Raw genomic sequence first — 17,109 nt, 5'->3', positions numbered from 1 at the left:
ACTTCAAAAAACGATCCTCATGACTGACACGTACCACTTACATTATACTTTCGCCATAAAATAAATATTATTAAATATACCCCGCCCGTAGCATTGAATACCCCAATACACTTTCCCGTTATTAAAAAGTTGTGATTGGTCACAAAAAGTTTTCATTGGCTAAAATATAATTCTGTATGTCAAAAATCGTGTGCCTCATAAGAAGGCTCAAAGTCACCCAAAGGGCAATGGAGAGGGCTATGCTTGGAGTCTCTCTGCGTGATCGCATCAGAAATGAGGCCTTCCGCAGCAGAACCAAAGTAACCGATGTAGCCCTCCGAATCGCTAAACTTAAGTGGCAGTGTGCGGGGCACATTGCCCGTAGAACCGATGGCCGTTGGGGCGGAAAGGTTCTCGAGTGGCGACCACGTACCGGAAGGCGCAGCGTGGGTAGAAGGTGGACTGACGACCTGGTAAAGGTCGCGGGTAGTCTGCTGGATGTGGGTGGCGTAGGACCGGTCATTGTGGCACTCTTTGGGGGAGGCCTATGTCCAGCAGTAGACGTCCTCTGGCTGATATGATGATGATGATGATGATGATGTCAAAAATCTTGCGCGGCATATTGCCAGTTGTTAAGCTGCGAGCAGTACAGTTGAGTCGCTGCGGGACAATGCACGGTGGGGTTCCTTTTTGAGCTCCTGCCAGACATCTAGTTATTATAGTTAGTTATCGGTCTGTTATTTTCTTTCAGCTACAATAAAGTAGCCCATGCCAATCTATCCAGGATTTGTTTTTGAAGATTTGAATTGTATCTATTACAGCGAAACTTGTAATGGTTGGTATGGTGTTGCATCCGATTCGTAATACATGACGAACCTAAAACAATACAATACATATTAATTTGGTAAAAAATGTCGTAAATTACAAAAGTAAAAGAACCTCTATAAATTAAAGCGATTATTCATTTCCATTTTAACATAGATGGCGCCATAGAAATAAAATGCGACTAAAACTGGGTGAATGGCGCCATCTACAATTAACATTTTATTTCGAATCAAGGAGATATTTATTGTTTGTTACATAGGTAGAAATAGATAAAGCCTCAGATAAAAACGTGAATTCATTGACAGCCGAAACAGATGGCGCTCTAGGTATACTGCGCCATGTTTTGTGGTAACTGAATTTGAAAACGTCACCTTTAGACTATCACCAAAGACATATGTAACTTCGTATAAGACGAATAAAGTCTAAGGAAAAAACGTGCCTCGGAATTCAAGTAAAAGTCATTCTCGAATAGATGCCGCACACACCTTTAGCCTATCCTCGGCTAGATGGCGTGACGACACCGTTTCATATTTAACAATTTTAACACATAGATATCAGTGAATGAACATGGATCAAAATGATATAAAAATAATAAAATCATTTATCCATATATATACATTTTTTGATAACTTTATACGTTTTCATTTTGAGTTTTAGTCGTGTGTCGATAGATGGCAGTAAATTTACAGTGACTACAACATTTACAATGACAGGACCTCTCTATACTATCTATTCTTTTTGCTATCACTCACATCATAATATACGCAGCGCCGTATCGTTTAGCTGTCAAATTCGAAGCACGAAATGTCTTAGATTTTACACAATTAATAGATCTTTTTTTTCGAATGCATTTTTACAAGGAGTTTTACACATGTTTATTATTTGGATTTGCTTGGCCAGCCAGTCTACTTACTTCCTGTATAACTGCAAGGGCTATAATTTATTTAGCTTTTATAGTTTAAAAAAAGAAGTTATTATGTTATTAATTAAATTCAACTCACCCTAGCATAACAATGCACACTGCATTAATGACGGCGCTCAATAAATAAAAAGCGCCCGGAAAATCGTGTATTGTTAAATTATAGAGTGTATTATATATCAACGGCGCTATAATCGGGCACACCGACTCCATAGTGCAGAGAAGCGCGAACACCTTCGCTATGTCCTCTAGCGGCACCATTTTTGACAAGAAAGATCGTATCAGCGGAGCCGATATGACTCTCACGAAAGACACTGATGTAACTGAAAAGAAAAAAGTTTTATTGAACCCGACTCAAACTGCAGAAATTAAAGGCCTGATTTAAGTTGACACGTCAAATCTTTGGCACAGGTCCACATCAACACAATGAAGACCAGGGTGCTATAGACCTCGGCCCTGTAAGTCTCATTTAAAATGTAGGCCTGGCACGGGCGGTACGGTATTATATGTGCTGAAGGCCCAAGGGCCTTCAAAAATGAAAATTACAAGTAATTTTCATAAAATAAGCAAGGTAAAAGCTGTGTATTTGTAGATAGTGCTCTCAATGATGGTTCCTTTTTATGTGGGTAATCCGACAATTAATGCCGTAGAGAACCAAAATATAAATTGCTTTCTCCATTCATTTCATGTGTGTGCTTGCACACGGAGCATGTAACTTGCGCTTGTTGATGCACTTGCACAGATTATATGCATTACATAAGCAACGGTATACAAAATAGTATACGGGACCAGTATCTTGACCATGTACAAGCGCGAGCCACACGCAAATAACCCACGCGATCTGTTTGACGATTAGTGTGGATGATTTTCTTGTGTTTAGAGCAAGTAAAGGCGCGGCCTGCTTACAGCGGGTAGCATGCTCGCCCACAACAAAGTAAATTAGTAATTTAAACTATTGAAATACTTACGATACATGTGCCATGTAGTAACTGCAAACGTCTTTATTAAGCAATCTACCACCGAAGAAATAAACGACACGATTGCCAGCGGCACATCCCCCAAGCCAAGAGCGCGTTGAAAAATGTATATTCCCAAAATAGATCCCAAGAAGGCAATTAAAGTATTTGCCGCAGTAAATAGAGTATATTCCTTCATCGCCCAATGTAGCTTCTCTCTTGTATACAGGTAATCTAAGCTAGACGCCCCGTAGAGTATAAAAATTGTAAATGTATTTGCTAGTGTGAGAAGGAAAATCTTGGCTCTTCCATGGTTTGGTCGGCGCTTAAAGCATTCGGTCACCATTTCTTTGACTAGAAGAAAATCTAGGACAGAGCATAATCCTCCCTGAAATCAAATCATTATTTTTAATAGAAGAAAGTAATATGAATATATCGTCAGGTGACAAGCAAAACTCACTAATTACTACCACAAGTTAATAGCCATAGTGAACCATATTAATACCTAATGGTTGATTTTTGTTTAATATTTTTTTAGTAATTAGTGAGTTTTGCTTGTCACCTGACGTATATCGAAATAATAGTTACTTAACTTATTTAAATTTAAAAATCGTTTCGTTTCCAATGGATCTAAACAAGGCGCAAATAGGGAATATTAGGCAAAGCTCTGCGTAGGTGGCGTGAGCGTCAGGATGGCGGGTGGACCTCAGCGAATTTGAACGAAATATTTATAAACATATTTTTACCTTCGGTGTACTTTAGTGTACTTTTAATAAAATTCAGTGTACTTCTCCCGGAAACGAGATATTTAACAAAAAAGGTCCACCCGCCATTCTGACGTCAGGATGGCGGGTGGACCTGTGAAATCTTGGATTATACCGCAGTCCAAGTATGTAGTTATAAATAAATAAAATAAGTATGTAGTTATAGTGTACTTGCGTAAACTATGAATAGAAATCAGTGTACTTCTCCCGGAAACGAGATATTTAACAAAAAAGGTCCACCCGCCATTCTGACGTCAGGATGGCGGGTGGACCTGTGAAATCTTGGATTATACTGCACTCCAAGTATGTAGTTATAAATAAATAAAATAAGTATGTAGTTATAGTGTACTTTCAGTGTACTTGCGTAAACTATGAATAGAAATCAGTGTACTTCTTCCGGAAACGAGATATTTAACAAAAAAGGTCCACCCGCCATTCTGCCGCCAGAGAGCAGCACTAATTTGTTTAGTAAGCCATAGAATAACTTATACATACTAGGCCTTAAACAGTTTTTGACAAGTTTTCACTATGACATTGATGCACCAAGGCGGTTTGTTTACAGGTGGCCTACCGCGAATTATCTGCCTCTATCACTCTTTCTTATTCGATTACTACTAGAGAAGGTACTACAGATTTCATAGGTCCACCCGCCAACCTGACGTTAGCGGGCGCAGCGTGGTTCCATTTTTATAGTCTGTTACTATGATAAGCGATAAAAATGCGACCGTGCTACCGCCGCAGGTTGGCAGGTGGACTTTAGTTTGAGCATAGCTCGTTTTAGGGACGAGAAAACTGATTTCTATTAAAGGTTTTCAGAAGTAGGTACACTGAAGGTACACTATAGCTACATACTTGGAGTGCGGTAAAATCCAAGATTTCACAGGTCCACCCGCCATCCTGACGTCAGAATTGCGGGTGGACCTTTTTCGTTAAATATCTCGTTTCTGGAAGAAGTACACTGATTTTTTATTCATAGTTTACGCAAGTACACTGAAAGTACACTATAACTACATACTTGGAGTGCAGTATAATCCAAGATTTCACAGGTCCACCCGCCATCCTGACGTCAAAATGGCGGGTGGACCTTTTTTGTTAAATATCTCGTTTGCGGGAGAAGTACACTGAATTCTATTTAAAGTACACTAAAGTACACCGAAGGTACAATATGTTTATAAATATTTCGTTCAAATTCGCTGAGGTCCACCCGCCATCCTGACGCTCACTATGTGGCACATACAGTAAACAAACCACATTGACACATCACACGTCACGTGAATCACATGGCCTACCGCGAAACAAGACAATCGAAATTTCGTTATCTAATCACTCTATTACTCTTGCATATTCGAGCGATAAAGAGGCAGATAACTAAATTTCGATTTTCGCGTTTACCGGTAGGCCCTTGTTAACAAACCGCCTTGATGCATCAATGTCATATTTTATTGTCTGTGAAAACTTGTCAAAAAACAGTTTAAGGCACAGTATGTATAAGTTAGTTTACGAATTTACTGAGTTGGTAGTGCTGCACTCTGGCGGCAGAACATTGCAGTAATATCCCCTATTAGATAAAGATAATAATAATCCTTACGAGAACATCGTCTTGAAATCAAGAAATTTGAAATTGGCAATCGTTAATAAGTGAACAATATTCTAATAGAAAATACAAATAATTTCCAAATAGGTACCTGTATTGCCCCTGTTAAAGACTCAATTAAGCAAACATTCGTGAAAGCGTACGCGGCTACAAACAGAGCCGTGACGATAAGTAGTAAATACACATTTCCCACGTAGCCGAGGATATAGGAACTCATTATGGAACCTACGATGCTCCCGGCTGATATCGCCGCCTCGACCACTGTCATTCTGATAGGGAAATAAAGGTCTGAGATTATGAAACCCACCAATATTAACATTAACACACATTACCGAAATTGCCAAGCTATATCGTCAGGTGACAATCAAGTCACTTATTGCAAAAAAATATCAACCTTGTTGTGGTACAACCGTACGGTTCAATATGGCTCTGAACTTGTGGTAGTAATTAGTGAGTTTTAGTTGTCACCTTACGATATCGTCAGCGTCCACTGCTGGGTACAGGCCTCCTCTCATCGTGGTATAGGCATATCGACTATTCACGCTCGACCAAGGACCGGAAAACCCCTCTTTACGCTTAATCCTATCCATTCGGTAACCCAATCGATTCGGTTACCGTATCATTCGGTAACCCTATCATGCTGTTACCTGATTGTAATGGTAAGCTTATTGAAACGGTAACCCTAACCTTTAACCGAGTTAATCTCAAAACCCCATCGCGATAGGGTTTTTGTTAGGGGTTTTTAACAGGTTTTTATTCAGTTATTATCGGTTACCTTTATTATCGGTTGCTTATAGGTTTGCTACATCCGTATTTAGTGATGTGCCGTCAGTAAAATACAAAAAAAAAATAGTTCATTTATTAATTGTTAACTTTGTTAATTTTCTTAATTTAGTTTTTTTTTTACTTTGTTATTTATTTACTATAATTGATTTATTTTATTAATATTATTTATTTTATTAATGTTATTTATTTTATCAATAATAATCATTTTATTAATGTAGTTTATTTGATTAATAATATTCATTTTATTAATGTTATTTACATTATTTATTTTGTTTATTTTGTTTATTTTGTTTATTTTGTTTATTTTGTTTATTTTGTTTATTTTGTTTATTTTGTTTATTTTGTTTATTTTGTTTATTTTGTTTATTTTGTTTATTTTGTTTATTTTGTTTATTTTGTTTATTTTGTTTATTTTGTTTATTTTGTTTATTTTGTTTATTTTGTTTATTTTGTTTATTTTGTTTATTTTGTTTATTTTGTTTATTTTGTTTATTTTGTTTATTTTGTTTATTTTGTTTATTTTGTTTATTTTGTTTATTTTGTTTATTTTGTTTATTTTGTTTATTTTGTTTATTTTGTTTATTTTGTTTATTTTGTTTATTTTGTTTATTTTGTTTATTTTGTTTATTTTGTTTATTTTGTTTATTTTGTTTATTTTGTTTATTTTGTTTATTTTGTTTATTTTGTTTATTTTGTTTATTTTGTTTATTTTGTTTATTTTGTTTATTTTGTTTATTTTGTTTATTTTGTTTATTTTGTTTATTTTGTTTATTTTGTTTATTTTGTTTATTTTGTTTATTTTGTTTATTTTGTTTATTTTGTTTATTTTGTTTATTTTGTTTATTTTGTTTATTTTGTTTATTTTGTTTATTTTGTTTATTTTGTTTATTTTGTTTATTTTGTTTATTTTGTTTATTTTGTTTATTTTGTTTATTTTGTTTATTTTGTTTATTTTGTTTATTTTGTTTATTTTGTTTATTTTGTTTATTTTGTTTATTTTGTTTATTTTGTTTATTTTGTTTATTTTGTTTATTTTGTTTATTTTGTTTATTTTGTTTATTTTGTTTATTTTGTTTATTTTGTTTATTTTGTTTATTTTGTTTATTTTGTTTATTTTGTTTATTTTGTTTATTTTGTTTATTTTGTTTATTTTGTTTATTTTGTTTATTTTGTTTATTTTGTTTATTTTGTTTATTTTGTTTATTTTGTTTATTTTGTTTATTTTGTTTATTTTGTTTATTTTGTTTATTTTGTTTATTTTGTTTATTTTGTTTATTTTGTTTATTTTGTTTATTTTGTTTATTTTGTTTATTTTGTTTATTTTGCTTATTTTGTTTCTTTTGTTTCTTTTGTTTATTTTATTTATTTTGTTTATTTTATTTTTTATTTTTTTAAATATATTTTTTTTATTTAATTTATTTATTATATTCTGTTTTTAGTATTTGTTGTAACAGCAGCAACAGAAATACATAATCTATGAAAATTTCAACTGCCTAGCTATCACGGTTCATGAGATACAGCCTGGTGACAGACAGACGGACAGCGGAGTCTAAAAAAATACTACATACATTACTACCTACTACTACCTATTTCCTTTTACTCTTTCGGGTTTAAAAAAAATCCCGTGAATTGTAGAAGAAAGTTTTGTTGGAATGTAGAAAGCATACTAAGTTGGGCTAAAATTTACTTGAATACGAAGAAGAATAAACACAGGAATTTTATTCTTAATCCAATAGATTTTAATTAGAATAGTTCTTGCACTCGTTATTTTAGAATAAAATGAAAGTTAATATATCATGTCACTTTTATTTAAATGAAAAATAAAAAACGGAATATTTATTCCTAATGTAGGATTATTCTAAATAACGTCTTATTAAATTAGAATGTTATACTCAATTAATTTAACTTTTGTAGTACAATGTATAAAATTAGTAAAATGAATTTCACCCCTCTTTTCAACGGTCGGATTGATTTGAATTTTTTTTAGCGTAATAGATTATATTGTGATAGATATGTACATTTTTTTGGAGCCTTCGAAACGGCGATGATAATTTGATAATGAAACTACATATAAAGTAAACTGCGAAATTATAATTATGATGGTTCAATGTATATTCCTTTGCCAATTAAGTATGTCGTATTTTGTTTATTATTCTTATCAGCCTTGAGGTCTTTACGTATGCTATCTCTTTCACACCTACGGAAAGTGAATGAGATAGCAAATTACATCAGGTAAGAAAATAGTCCTACGCTTATCACTAGATTTGCTGAATGTCGCAGATCGCAGCATGAATTGTATTGTATTATTTGCTGTGTTTCCACTTGAGACCGTCATTTATTACTCATTGGCAATAACAATAAGATTAAGTCGTGGCGTGGTGAATTTTTTGTCAGCATTTGCTAAACACGTGCGGTAGGCAGTGTGTCAAACGATATTAATACCTATTCATTTCCGTCTAATAATGAGTACAAAAATTTTAAATATCATCAATATCAGCTGAACTTTTAAAAACACAATGAGTCTCGGTAGTAACGCGGACACTGAAACTACATACTAAACATAATTCGAAAACAAAAAATCATGAATACTTTCCCCATTTGTTCCTGCCCAACGTGACCGCCGCGATACATGAGGTGGGGACATATGGGAATGATTTAAATGAAGTGCCTATTCCCATCTGTGCCCGGCGGAGAGAAATAGGAATACACCATATCGAGCTATTCCTTATCATACCTTTAAAAACATATTTTTTAGGGTTCCGTACCCAAAGGGTAAAAACGGGATCCTATTACTAAGACTCGGCTGTCCGTCTGCCTGTCACTAAGCTGTATCTCATGAAGCGTGATAGCTAGGCAGTTGACATTTTCACAGATTATGTATTGCTGTTGCCCCTATTACAACAAATACTAAAAACAGAATATTATAAATATATAAGTTGGGCTCCCATACAACAAACATGATTTATTTGCTGTTTTTTGCGTAATGGTACAGAACCCTTCCTGCGCGAGTCCGACTCTCACTTGGCCGGTATTTTATTTTTTTACATTAAATTAGGCACAGTGAGCCATTGAAGTGTTTCGCTATCCACCATCCGAGCAGATCAGCTGAATTGTACCTGATGATTTAGTTATCAATCATAGTACAAAGACTATGCGGCAGTAAATTAAATTCTTAAGATTTTATTGAATAAAATTAGGTATAAATTAGACAACTATTATTATTTACTTCTATCTATACGGCACCCAGACTACATTTTAATCCAGGAATATTATTAAGAATATAAAATCAAGATTACATTAACTTGATTAAGAATGAGATTATTCTTATTAAATTTTTTATTTGAATAATTTTGACGGGAATAAATCAACATGATTTTATTCTTAGGAATTCTTATTCAAATAATGATTTTATTCTTGAATGCCCAACACTGCTTACTAAGTATGTATCTATTTAATTTAATCAAAATTATTTCACCTTTCCAATGTTACAGATACTTAATAAATATAATGAATTCTGGTATTAATGAAAGATTTGAAGTATTAAAATAAGGTTATCACTGCTATAGATAATATATATATTTTCTGCTCGCTGCATTAAGCAAAACAAGGTAAATTACGACTTTTAGCTGACACAACTTACCGCATCTGAAAACGTTTAAAAGTAATTGCTTATTATAAAATAAGCTCATTATTAGGTATTATGTCATTTGTCAACAATGGTTAAATATCTACCACAATCCGCTAACGCATGTATCTTTATCACAACGACATTTTTTTAATCACTCTATCTAAAGATAAACTATAACTACCAGTAAAATTACTAGTTAGGTTAAATTTTTTCCTTAAATCAGTCTTTAATCTGTAGGTACATACCAAGTTTGAACCCGAAAATAGAAAAATAATATCTAAGTAGCATTAAAAATATAACTAAACAATAACAGATATTGCTAGGATAGGATGGTGTTTACTCGCAGGAAGCCCATTTCTAAAAATTCCAAACTAGAACTGCTCCGAAATGAGCAAAAACAATAGGAACACACAGGTATAAAAGTATAAAGATAAACAAAGGAATGGCCGCGCTGCGGCTGTCGCTCCAAAATAATACTGTAATCGCCCAATAATGTTTTCAATTTTAGCTTAAGGAGTCAAAGTACAATATTGTTTGAATTGACAATAAGCGAAGTTACCGACAAAGAAACATGTTTGTGCTGGAGACTTAATAGACCGCCCATGCCAACCACGGTTATTCAATAATAAGTTCAATTTAAGTGTGCGTAAAGATTACAATCGTTTGAACTGGTTCAAAACCTTATTATGAGGTAACTGAATCGACTGGGTTTTTATTTCGGTTACCGGTAACCGAGGTTAACTCGATCTGATACGGTTACCGAATCAAAGTGTTACCTTATCAGACGGTTACCGTTATGGTAGGGGTTTTTATAACCACTTCTAAAATAACCCTATGAAAAACCCCGGTTAAGGTAACCGGTTCCGGTCCCTGCGCTCGACATTTAGACGGTTAGACTAGACAAAAAAATTCAAAATCGCTCTCCTTCTTGATGCGACTGGCAAATCATATTACTTTTAAGCAACCGGGTTTTTTAACCTAATTAGACCCCGCTGAATCCGAATTTTCCGGTTGCTTGATCGAAATCTTGACCGGAAGTGAGATATTTGGCCCGGTGGCCCGTTGCAAAACAATATTATACATGTATATTAAACAGAAAATTGTCCACAAAAAAGGTTCTGTACACTTTTTCGCTACGATCAATATTTAAAGAGGTATTAAAGTGGGTAAGTTAATTATAATCAATTTCCAGGTCCCTATTTTTAGGTTTTCGTAAATGACTCGTAAAATAAGGCTCATAGCAAAATAAGTTCTTAATATTCTTGTAAAAAAATAATCGGCATGAAATTTTCTACGAAAAACACATTGAACACTTTTCTCTAGGATCAATATTTGAACCGATATTAAAGGAAGAAAGTTCATTACAATCAATTCACATGTCACTTTTTTTAGTTTTTCGTAAATAATTTGTAAATTATGACCAATAGCAAAAAAAATCTGATACATAAATAATTTAAATTTAATTTCCTATAAGACGCATGTGGAACACTTTTCGCTAGGATCAATATTTATAAAGCTATTAAAGCGGGAAAGTTAAGTAATGTCTAGAATTGATTATAATTAACTTGCCCCTTCAAAATCTCATTAAATATTGATCGTAGCGAAAAAGTGTACAGAACCTTTTTTGTGGACAATTTTATGTTTAATGTTTATGTATAATATTGTTTTGCAACGGGCCACCGTTTACGAGTTATTTACGAAAAACTAAAAAAAAGTGACCAGTGAACTGATTGTAATCAACTTTCTTCCTTTAATATCGCTTTAAATATTGATCCTAGAGAAAAGAGTTCAAGATGTTTTTTGGAGAAAATTTTATGTAGATAATTTATTCTTAAAAACCTATTTTGTTATGGGACACCGTGTACGAGTTATTTACAAAAAACTAAAAAGGGATTTTAAAATTGATTATAATTAACTTATCCGCTGCTTTGTCTTTTTAAATATTGATCCTAGCGAAAAGTGTTCTACGTGTTTTTTGTAGAAAATTTTATGTTTATTATTTATGTATAAGATTTTTTTTGCTATGAGTTATACTTTTCAAATTATTAACGAATAAATAAAAACAAGGAAACTTAAAATTTATTATAATTAACTTTCCCTTTATTATCTTTTTATATATTGATCCCTGCGAAAACTGTACTGATTCTTTTTGTACAAAATTTTGTGTAGATTATTATCGTTTAACAACATTTTTTGATATTGGCCACCGTTTATGAGTTATTTACGGAAAACTAAAAAAGGGACCTTAGAAGTGATTATAATTAAATTTCCCGCGTTAATATCTCTTTGAATATTGATCCTAGCGAAAAATTGTACTGACTCTTTCTTGTAGGCAATTTTATGCAGATTACTTATGAACATTTTTGGCTATGAGCCACCGTTTAAGAGTTATTTACGAAAAACTAAAAAAAGGGACCTTTAATATCAAATATCTCACTTCCGGTCAAGAATTCGATCAAGCAACCGGCATAATGGGATTCAGCGGGGTCTAATTAGCTTAAAAAACCCGGTTGCCAAAAAGTAATATGATTTGCCAGTCGAAATTGAATTTTACAACAATAAGACCAGTCTAGGTGCGGGATCTCGCATGCGAGTTTCATTACATTGCATTATTTTGATTTGATCGGTCGACTAAGTTGATGTAACCTCAATGGTCCGCAATGTAAATAAAATCGTATGCGTGTTCGGGCGCCGTTTAAATGAGCCCTTAAACAAAAGATCCAGCTTGAGTTAAAGAACCTTACCTAGTTAGGCCACTTTGAGGCTCTCAACGATGAAATAAAATGTACTTCAAACAAACAAAGCTGATAAAGAGAGATTAGGTATGTAAGTACCTACGTATCCACACAATCTACAATCCGAAGTACCCACACAAATCACAAAAACTATAGGCCTGCAGTTAAACTAAAACGGTTGGTAAGAATAAGTTATTATGGTCAGATGACCATACAGTCTACTGGCAAATGATCCCAAAACCAACATTACGTGTACAGTAGTCCACTGCGGCACACGGCCACGCCGCACATATTATATATCCACAAGTACTAATATTATAAAGGCAAAAGAATCTGTCTGCTTGGTACCTTTTAAAGCAATTTCAATGAAATTTGGCATTTTTGTCATGTTGATTGTGGAAACCGTCACCCCTAGGTTGGGATGGATCCCGGATAGACCAGATATATGTACTTCGAAAATCTATTGGCGTGCGCGGCGTGTGCCTCAGTGGATTTTATCATGATATCCTCCTAAGGCCCAGCCATACAAATGAAAAATGCGAAATTTGGCACAGAAATTTGAACCTACAATGTAGGAAATAAGAGTTGATTTTGCGTTGTTCAAAAACTGAACGAAACAAAGCAAAAGCAACTCTGTTCCAATCGAATATGATTTAAATTTGATTGAACTGAATAAGTACTATAGGTAGGGCCTTGGGCCTTAGGAGGATAGAACAGCCTTTACTAATCTTGTTTACCTAAGTGATCTCGTATCTGTCGTAGTAATGTCACTGATATAACAATATGCTCCTGTTATCAACACAGTGAATCCTCCTGTGAAGGAAAATGGAAGCACCACCAATATGAACCACCACGGGCCATAATCATCCAACATACTGTACACCACTGTACACATTGAGGTCACCGTTAAGCCTAGAAATAATTTTAATTGGAATAAAATTAAGAGAAGAATTTAGTGAACCACCTGGCCCAGCAGAAGATTAGTCGGCGATAAACAAAAGTAAACTTTAATTGTATCACATTACGGTTGCAATCCCAGTAACGACGCATAACGCGGAACCACGCGGAACGTACTTTACGAGGTACTTACCGCCTCGCAAGGCAAGGATATTGCCGCGCGTATCACGGGACCGATTTTTGAATTTCGACCGCTCTATTTCGTGTATTTCGTTCAATAATATCTCCACTACTAGACATTTAAATTCTACTCATAGAACTGAAAACGAGTGGTCAATACCACTAGATTCCCAACTTATATCGCTCGTTTTTAGGGTTCCGTACCCAAAGGGTAAAACGGGACCCTATTACTAAGACTTCGCTGTCCGTCCGTCCGTCCGTCCGTCCGTCCGTCCGTCCGTCTGTCACCAGGCTGTATCTCACGAACCGTGATAGCTAGACAGTTGAAATTTTCACAGATGATGTATTTCTGTTGCCGCTATAACAACAAATACTAAAAACAGAATAAAATAAAGATTTAAATGGGGCTCCCATAGAACAAACGTGATTTTTGACCAAAGTTAAGCAACGTCGGGAGTGGTCAGTACTTGGATGGGTGACCGTTTTTTTTTGCTTTTTTTTTGTTTTTTTTTTTTTGCATTATGGTACGGAACCCTTCGTGCGCGAGTCCGACTCGCACTTGCCCGGTTTTTATTCAAAAATTAGCATTTCGCCTGTTTTCCACCGATTTTCGAGTGACGAAATCGAGCGATCGAAATTCATAAATCGCCCCCCAGGTCGTTCTGAGAGGACGTGCCTCGCTTGAGGCACTGTGGCCTCGCAAGCGTTAGCGTCGGACTAGGTATTTAAGCCGTACCGTACCTATGCCATATACGCCTATACACCTGCAGCGCCCGAGACATAGCAGGGGAATTACCTCGCAAAGCGGCTCGATCTATGTGGACCCACCTATTAACGGCAAAGGGTGTCCACTTGTAGAATGTTTGATGAATCACTGCTAACAATAGTAACCAAGAACAGGCGAGCAGGTATTGAAATTGCAACTGTAATGTCATACTATTAAGTGTCATGATTGATTGTCCTCAAAGTTTATGTCAAGTGCCATGCCAACAGTTGGCCATTATCAGTTACAGCTAGCACAAGTACTGTGACACATGATGCATACAAGAAACACTATATAAAATATTCTAAATAATAAAGTCAAAATAGAAATAGGGGGCTATTCATAAATTACGTCATTTCAAATTAGGGGGGGGGGGGGGGGGGGTCTGGACATCGGATGATGACGAAGGAGGAAATGGGGTCATTCGAAGCATGATTTTTGGATGATTTTAGGGGCGGCGGGGGGGTCAAAAATCGTCAAAAATTCATGACGTAATTTATGGACAGCCCCTAGGTAGTTTTTCTCGCATTCATAATGTGTTGTGGTATTCATTCCTTGCCACAAATTTGTGAACTATTCAATTATTACAACCATACATTAGGTATTAGTAAAGAAATTTTGAGGATTAAAATAACATATGTATACATATATTATGTATTATTGTCACACATACTCTGACAAATTACATTTGGACAACACAGGAATACCAGAGGATAGGTGCCGTCCTAACTTTGTTTAATCCTATCATTATTTGTGCGAGATACAGTACACTGTTGTACTGTATTTCCATCTCTGTCTTGGGACTTACAGGCAAGGTCACTTGTTCAAGAAGTTTTCCGGCACCTATATCTCCCAAAGCAGATGTTTTTCAGTAAATCAAGTATAGCCTGTGTTCATCCCTGGGGCGTCAGTTTTCTACATGTCAAATTTGACTAAAATTTATTAGTATCAAACTAGCAGATGTGTGCCACACAGAATATCAAGATTTATTTTGATCAAGATATATTCATGTCTATAATACAATTAACCCTCCAAACGCTATTATAAATCCCAGAATAAATTAGTTAACCCACATTTACTCATATATTTATTTATAGATACAGATTACAATCTGGATCTATCCAGCATCCAAACAAAAAAAATCCACCACACAATCTACACCATATATCAAATTGCTCTAACATGGCTAAAACTAGATTATAAGGCCCAATGATTCAACAACACTACTCCAAGGCTCTACCAATAGTTATGTTCAGCTTTATATTACTTCTTATTTCACATCATCAGGTGACAACCAAAACTCACTAATTACTATCACAAGTTAATAGCCATAGTGAACCATATTTATATCTAAATAAGGTTGATTTTTATTTAATATTTTTTTTAATAATTAGTGAGTTTTGGTTGTCACCTGATGACATAATAGTTGCAAGTGGCATATCACTGGATACACTAATATGCCATGATAAATGAATCTTTGGTGTTTGCCACTGTCATGTTAATGTAAGATTAAGCTTGGAGACACACTTGGCAGCATTAGCAGTTATATTTCATTCTTAGCCAGCAAAGATACTTTCATTCTTCCATCCAGCAGTTTGAACCATATTAGTGTTGCTAGTATATTATAAAACTTCATATAAAAGCAGCTATATTTGAGGAAACTGGATGGTACTTACCAAGCAATGGCCAGACAACTAAGGGTTTCCGGCCATGAGTATCTGACCATACACCTAGAAATAGGGAGAGGACAGCAGGGACGAGAGCCTCTAGGACTGTCCTCACCATTGAAATAAATGTTGCATATTTCTGGACTTCCTCCTCCAGCTTGCGAGTGTCATTTGTTTTGTCCGGTAGTAGAAATCCTTTGCATTCGTCGTTAGTATAGTTAAGAGTATGTACGCAAGTACGATATAATAGAATGTTATTAATAGCAGTGCCTATGAAAAGAAAAATAATGTTATTCATAAAGCGCACATTAATTATTTCGTTTCTACGAGATGACTTGGTAAATAAAACCAGTAATACCTGAAAGAGCTATGCCCATTAATGTTAAGAATAAAGGCACTTCCATCGTAATCTTAAATGGTCTACCAGGTAGCTCACTAATGGTATTTGTAGTTCCAGTGGTCTCCAATTCATTATCACTAATTGTTTCATTATTATTAACAGACATTGTTTAAGGAACAATAAATGTACGTAATTGTTATCTAATTTATGGAGTATCATCAATCATCACAGTGATTATTTTGTTCATAAGTCAAATTGACAGAAAAGTCGGTAAACAAAACAAATCTCTGCCACAGAATAAGTAATTCTGCCAACAAATGCTTGCACACGATGCATGTATCTAGAGATTCTAGAGCAAGGCCTGTTCACTTCCTAAGAAAGTTATGTCCCCAAATAATTGCGCATGTGTGCGCCTTAATCTTCTATGTGTGCGTTGGCCTCCGGGAAAAAGTTGCGAGTAATAAAAATAAAAACATTTTTCTACAGCAACATTGCTCCCAACTCTGATTTAAATTATCACGAATTTTATACAATATTAATCATAAAACGGGACTTAAAACGCTTAAAACTTAATTACATGCGATTAAGTTTTATAATGAATATTTGCTTCCAACTGTCTTTATCAATGTTCATAAAATATATGGAGGGTAGGTACGTCTACCCACCATAATAAAAAATATATTTGTCAATGACTCTGTCCAACTGCTGTGGTTAAAGTTCATAACGAAAATTTTATTTATTAACTCTTTAAATAATACATACAACGTGTACCGCTACGTACCACTTAAGACTGTAAGTCTGTACCTACATGGATTACAGCAATGCACATAGAAAATGTGCTAAATGCGGAGCAACGGCTGTTGAAGCAGCCAGAGTGAAATTTACAACTTTAGTGGGTTCAGAAGGAACCGAGTCATAACGCATCTGGAAAGCGTATTAATTAACCGTGAAGAAATGTATGAATACAAGTTGGAAATCTGTGTAAAATGCCGTATGTAAAGTGTAGTGTATCTGTGTGTAAAGTGTAAAGCCCCCTCCAGACTATGCGCGTGAATCGCGGGCGAAGCCGCGAACGC

The 17,109-nt window shown here is 34.7% G+C and overlaps 1 protein-coding gene across 1 annotated transcript; it reads right to left on the bottom strand.

Moving 5' to 3' along the window:
* Positions 1–778: 778 nt before the first annotated feature.
* On the bottom strand, positions 779–16,260 carry LOC134798223 (probable peptidoglycan muropeptide transporter SLC46). Its single transcript, XM_063770590.1, has 7 exons — positions 16,052–16,260; positions 15,703–15,963; positions 12,924–13,098; positions 5,129–5,306; positions 2,692–3,067; positions 1,806–2,046; positions 779–855 (listed from the first exon to the last, which is right to left on the bottom strand). Exons 1-7 carry the CDS (start codon positions 16,197–16,199, stop codon positions 795–797), a joined length of 1,440 nt encoding a protein of 479 aa, XP_063626660.1. The 5' UTR covers positions 16,200–16,260; the 3' UTR covers positions 779–794.
* Positions 16,261–17,109: the final 849 nt, after the last annotated feature.

This window comes from Cydia splendana, chromosome 16 (genome assembly GCF_910591565.1).
Source record: "Cydia splendana chromosome 16, ilCydSple1.2, whole genome shotgun sequence".
NCBI lineage: Eukaryota > Metazoa > Arthropoda > Insecta > Lepidoptera > Tortricidae > Cydia > Cydia splendana.
The sequence above is the reverse complement of the archived record's forward strand: the minus strand, read 5'-3'. Positions and strand labels throughout refer to the sequence as shown.

Excerpts from the sequence above, each read along its gene's own strand:
- LOC134798223 (XM_063770590.1), bottom strand. The coding sequence starts at position 16,199 with ATGTCTGTTAATAATAATGAAACAATTAGTGATAATGAATTGGAGACC. Across the intron at positions 2,047-2,691 it reads TACTACATGGCACATGTATC|TTACATCAGTGTCTTTCGTG; the intron begins GTAAGTATTTCA and ends TTTTCTTTTCAG. Across the intron at positions 856-1,805 it reads GTGTGCATTGTTATGCTAGG|GTTCGTCATGTATTACGAAT; the intron begins GTGAGTTGAATT and ends GTATTGTTTTAG.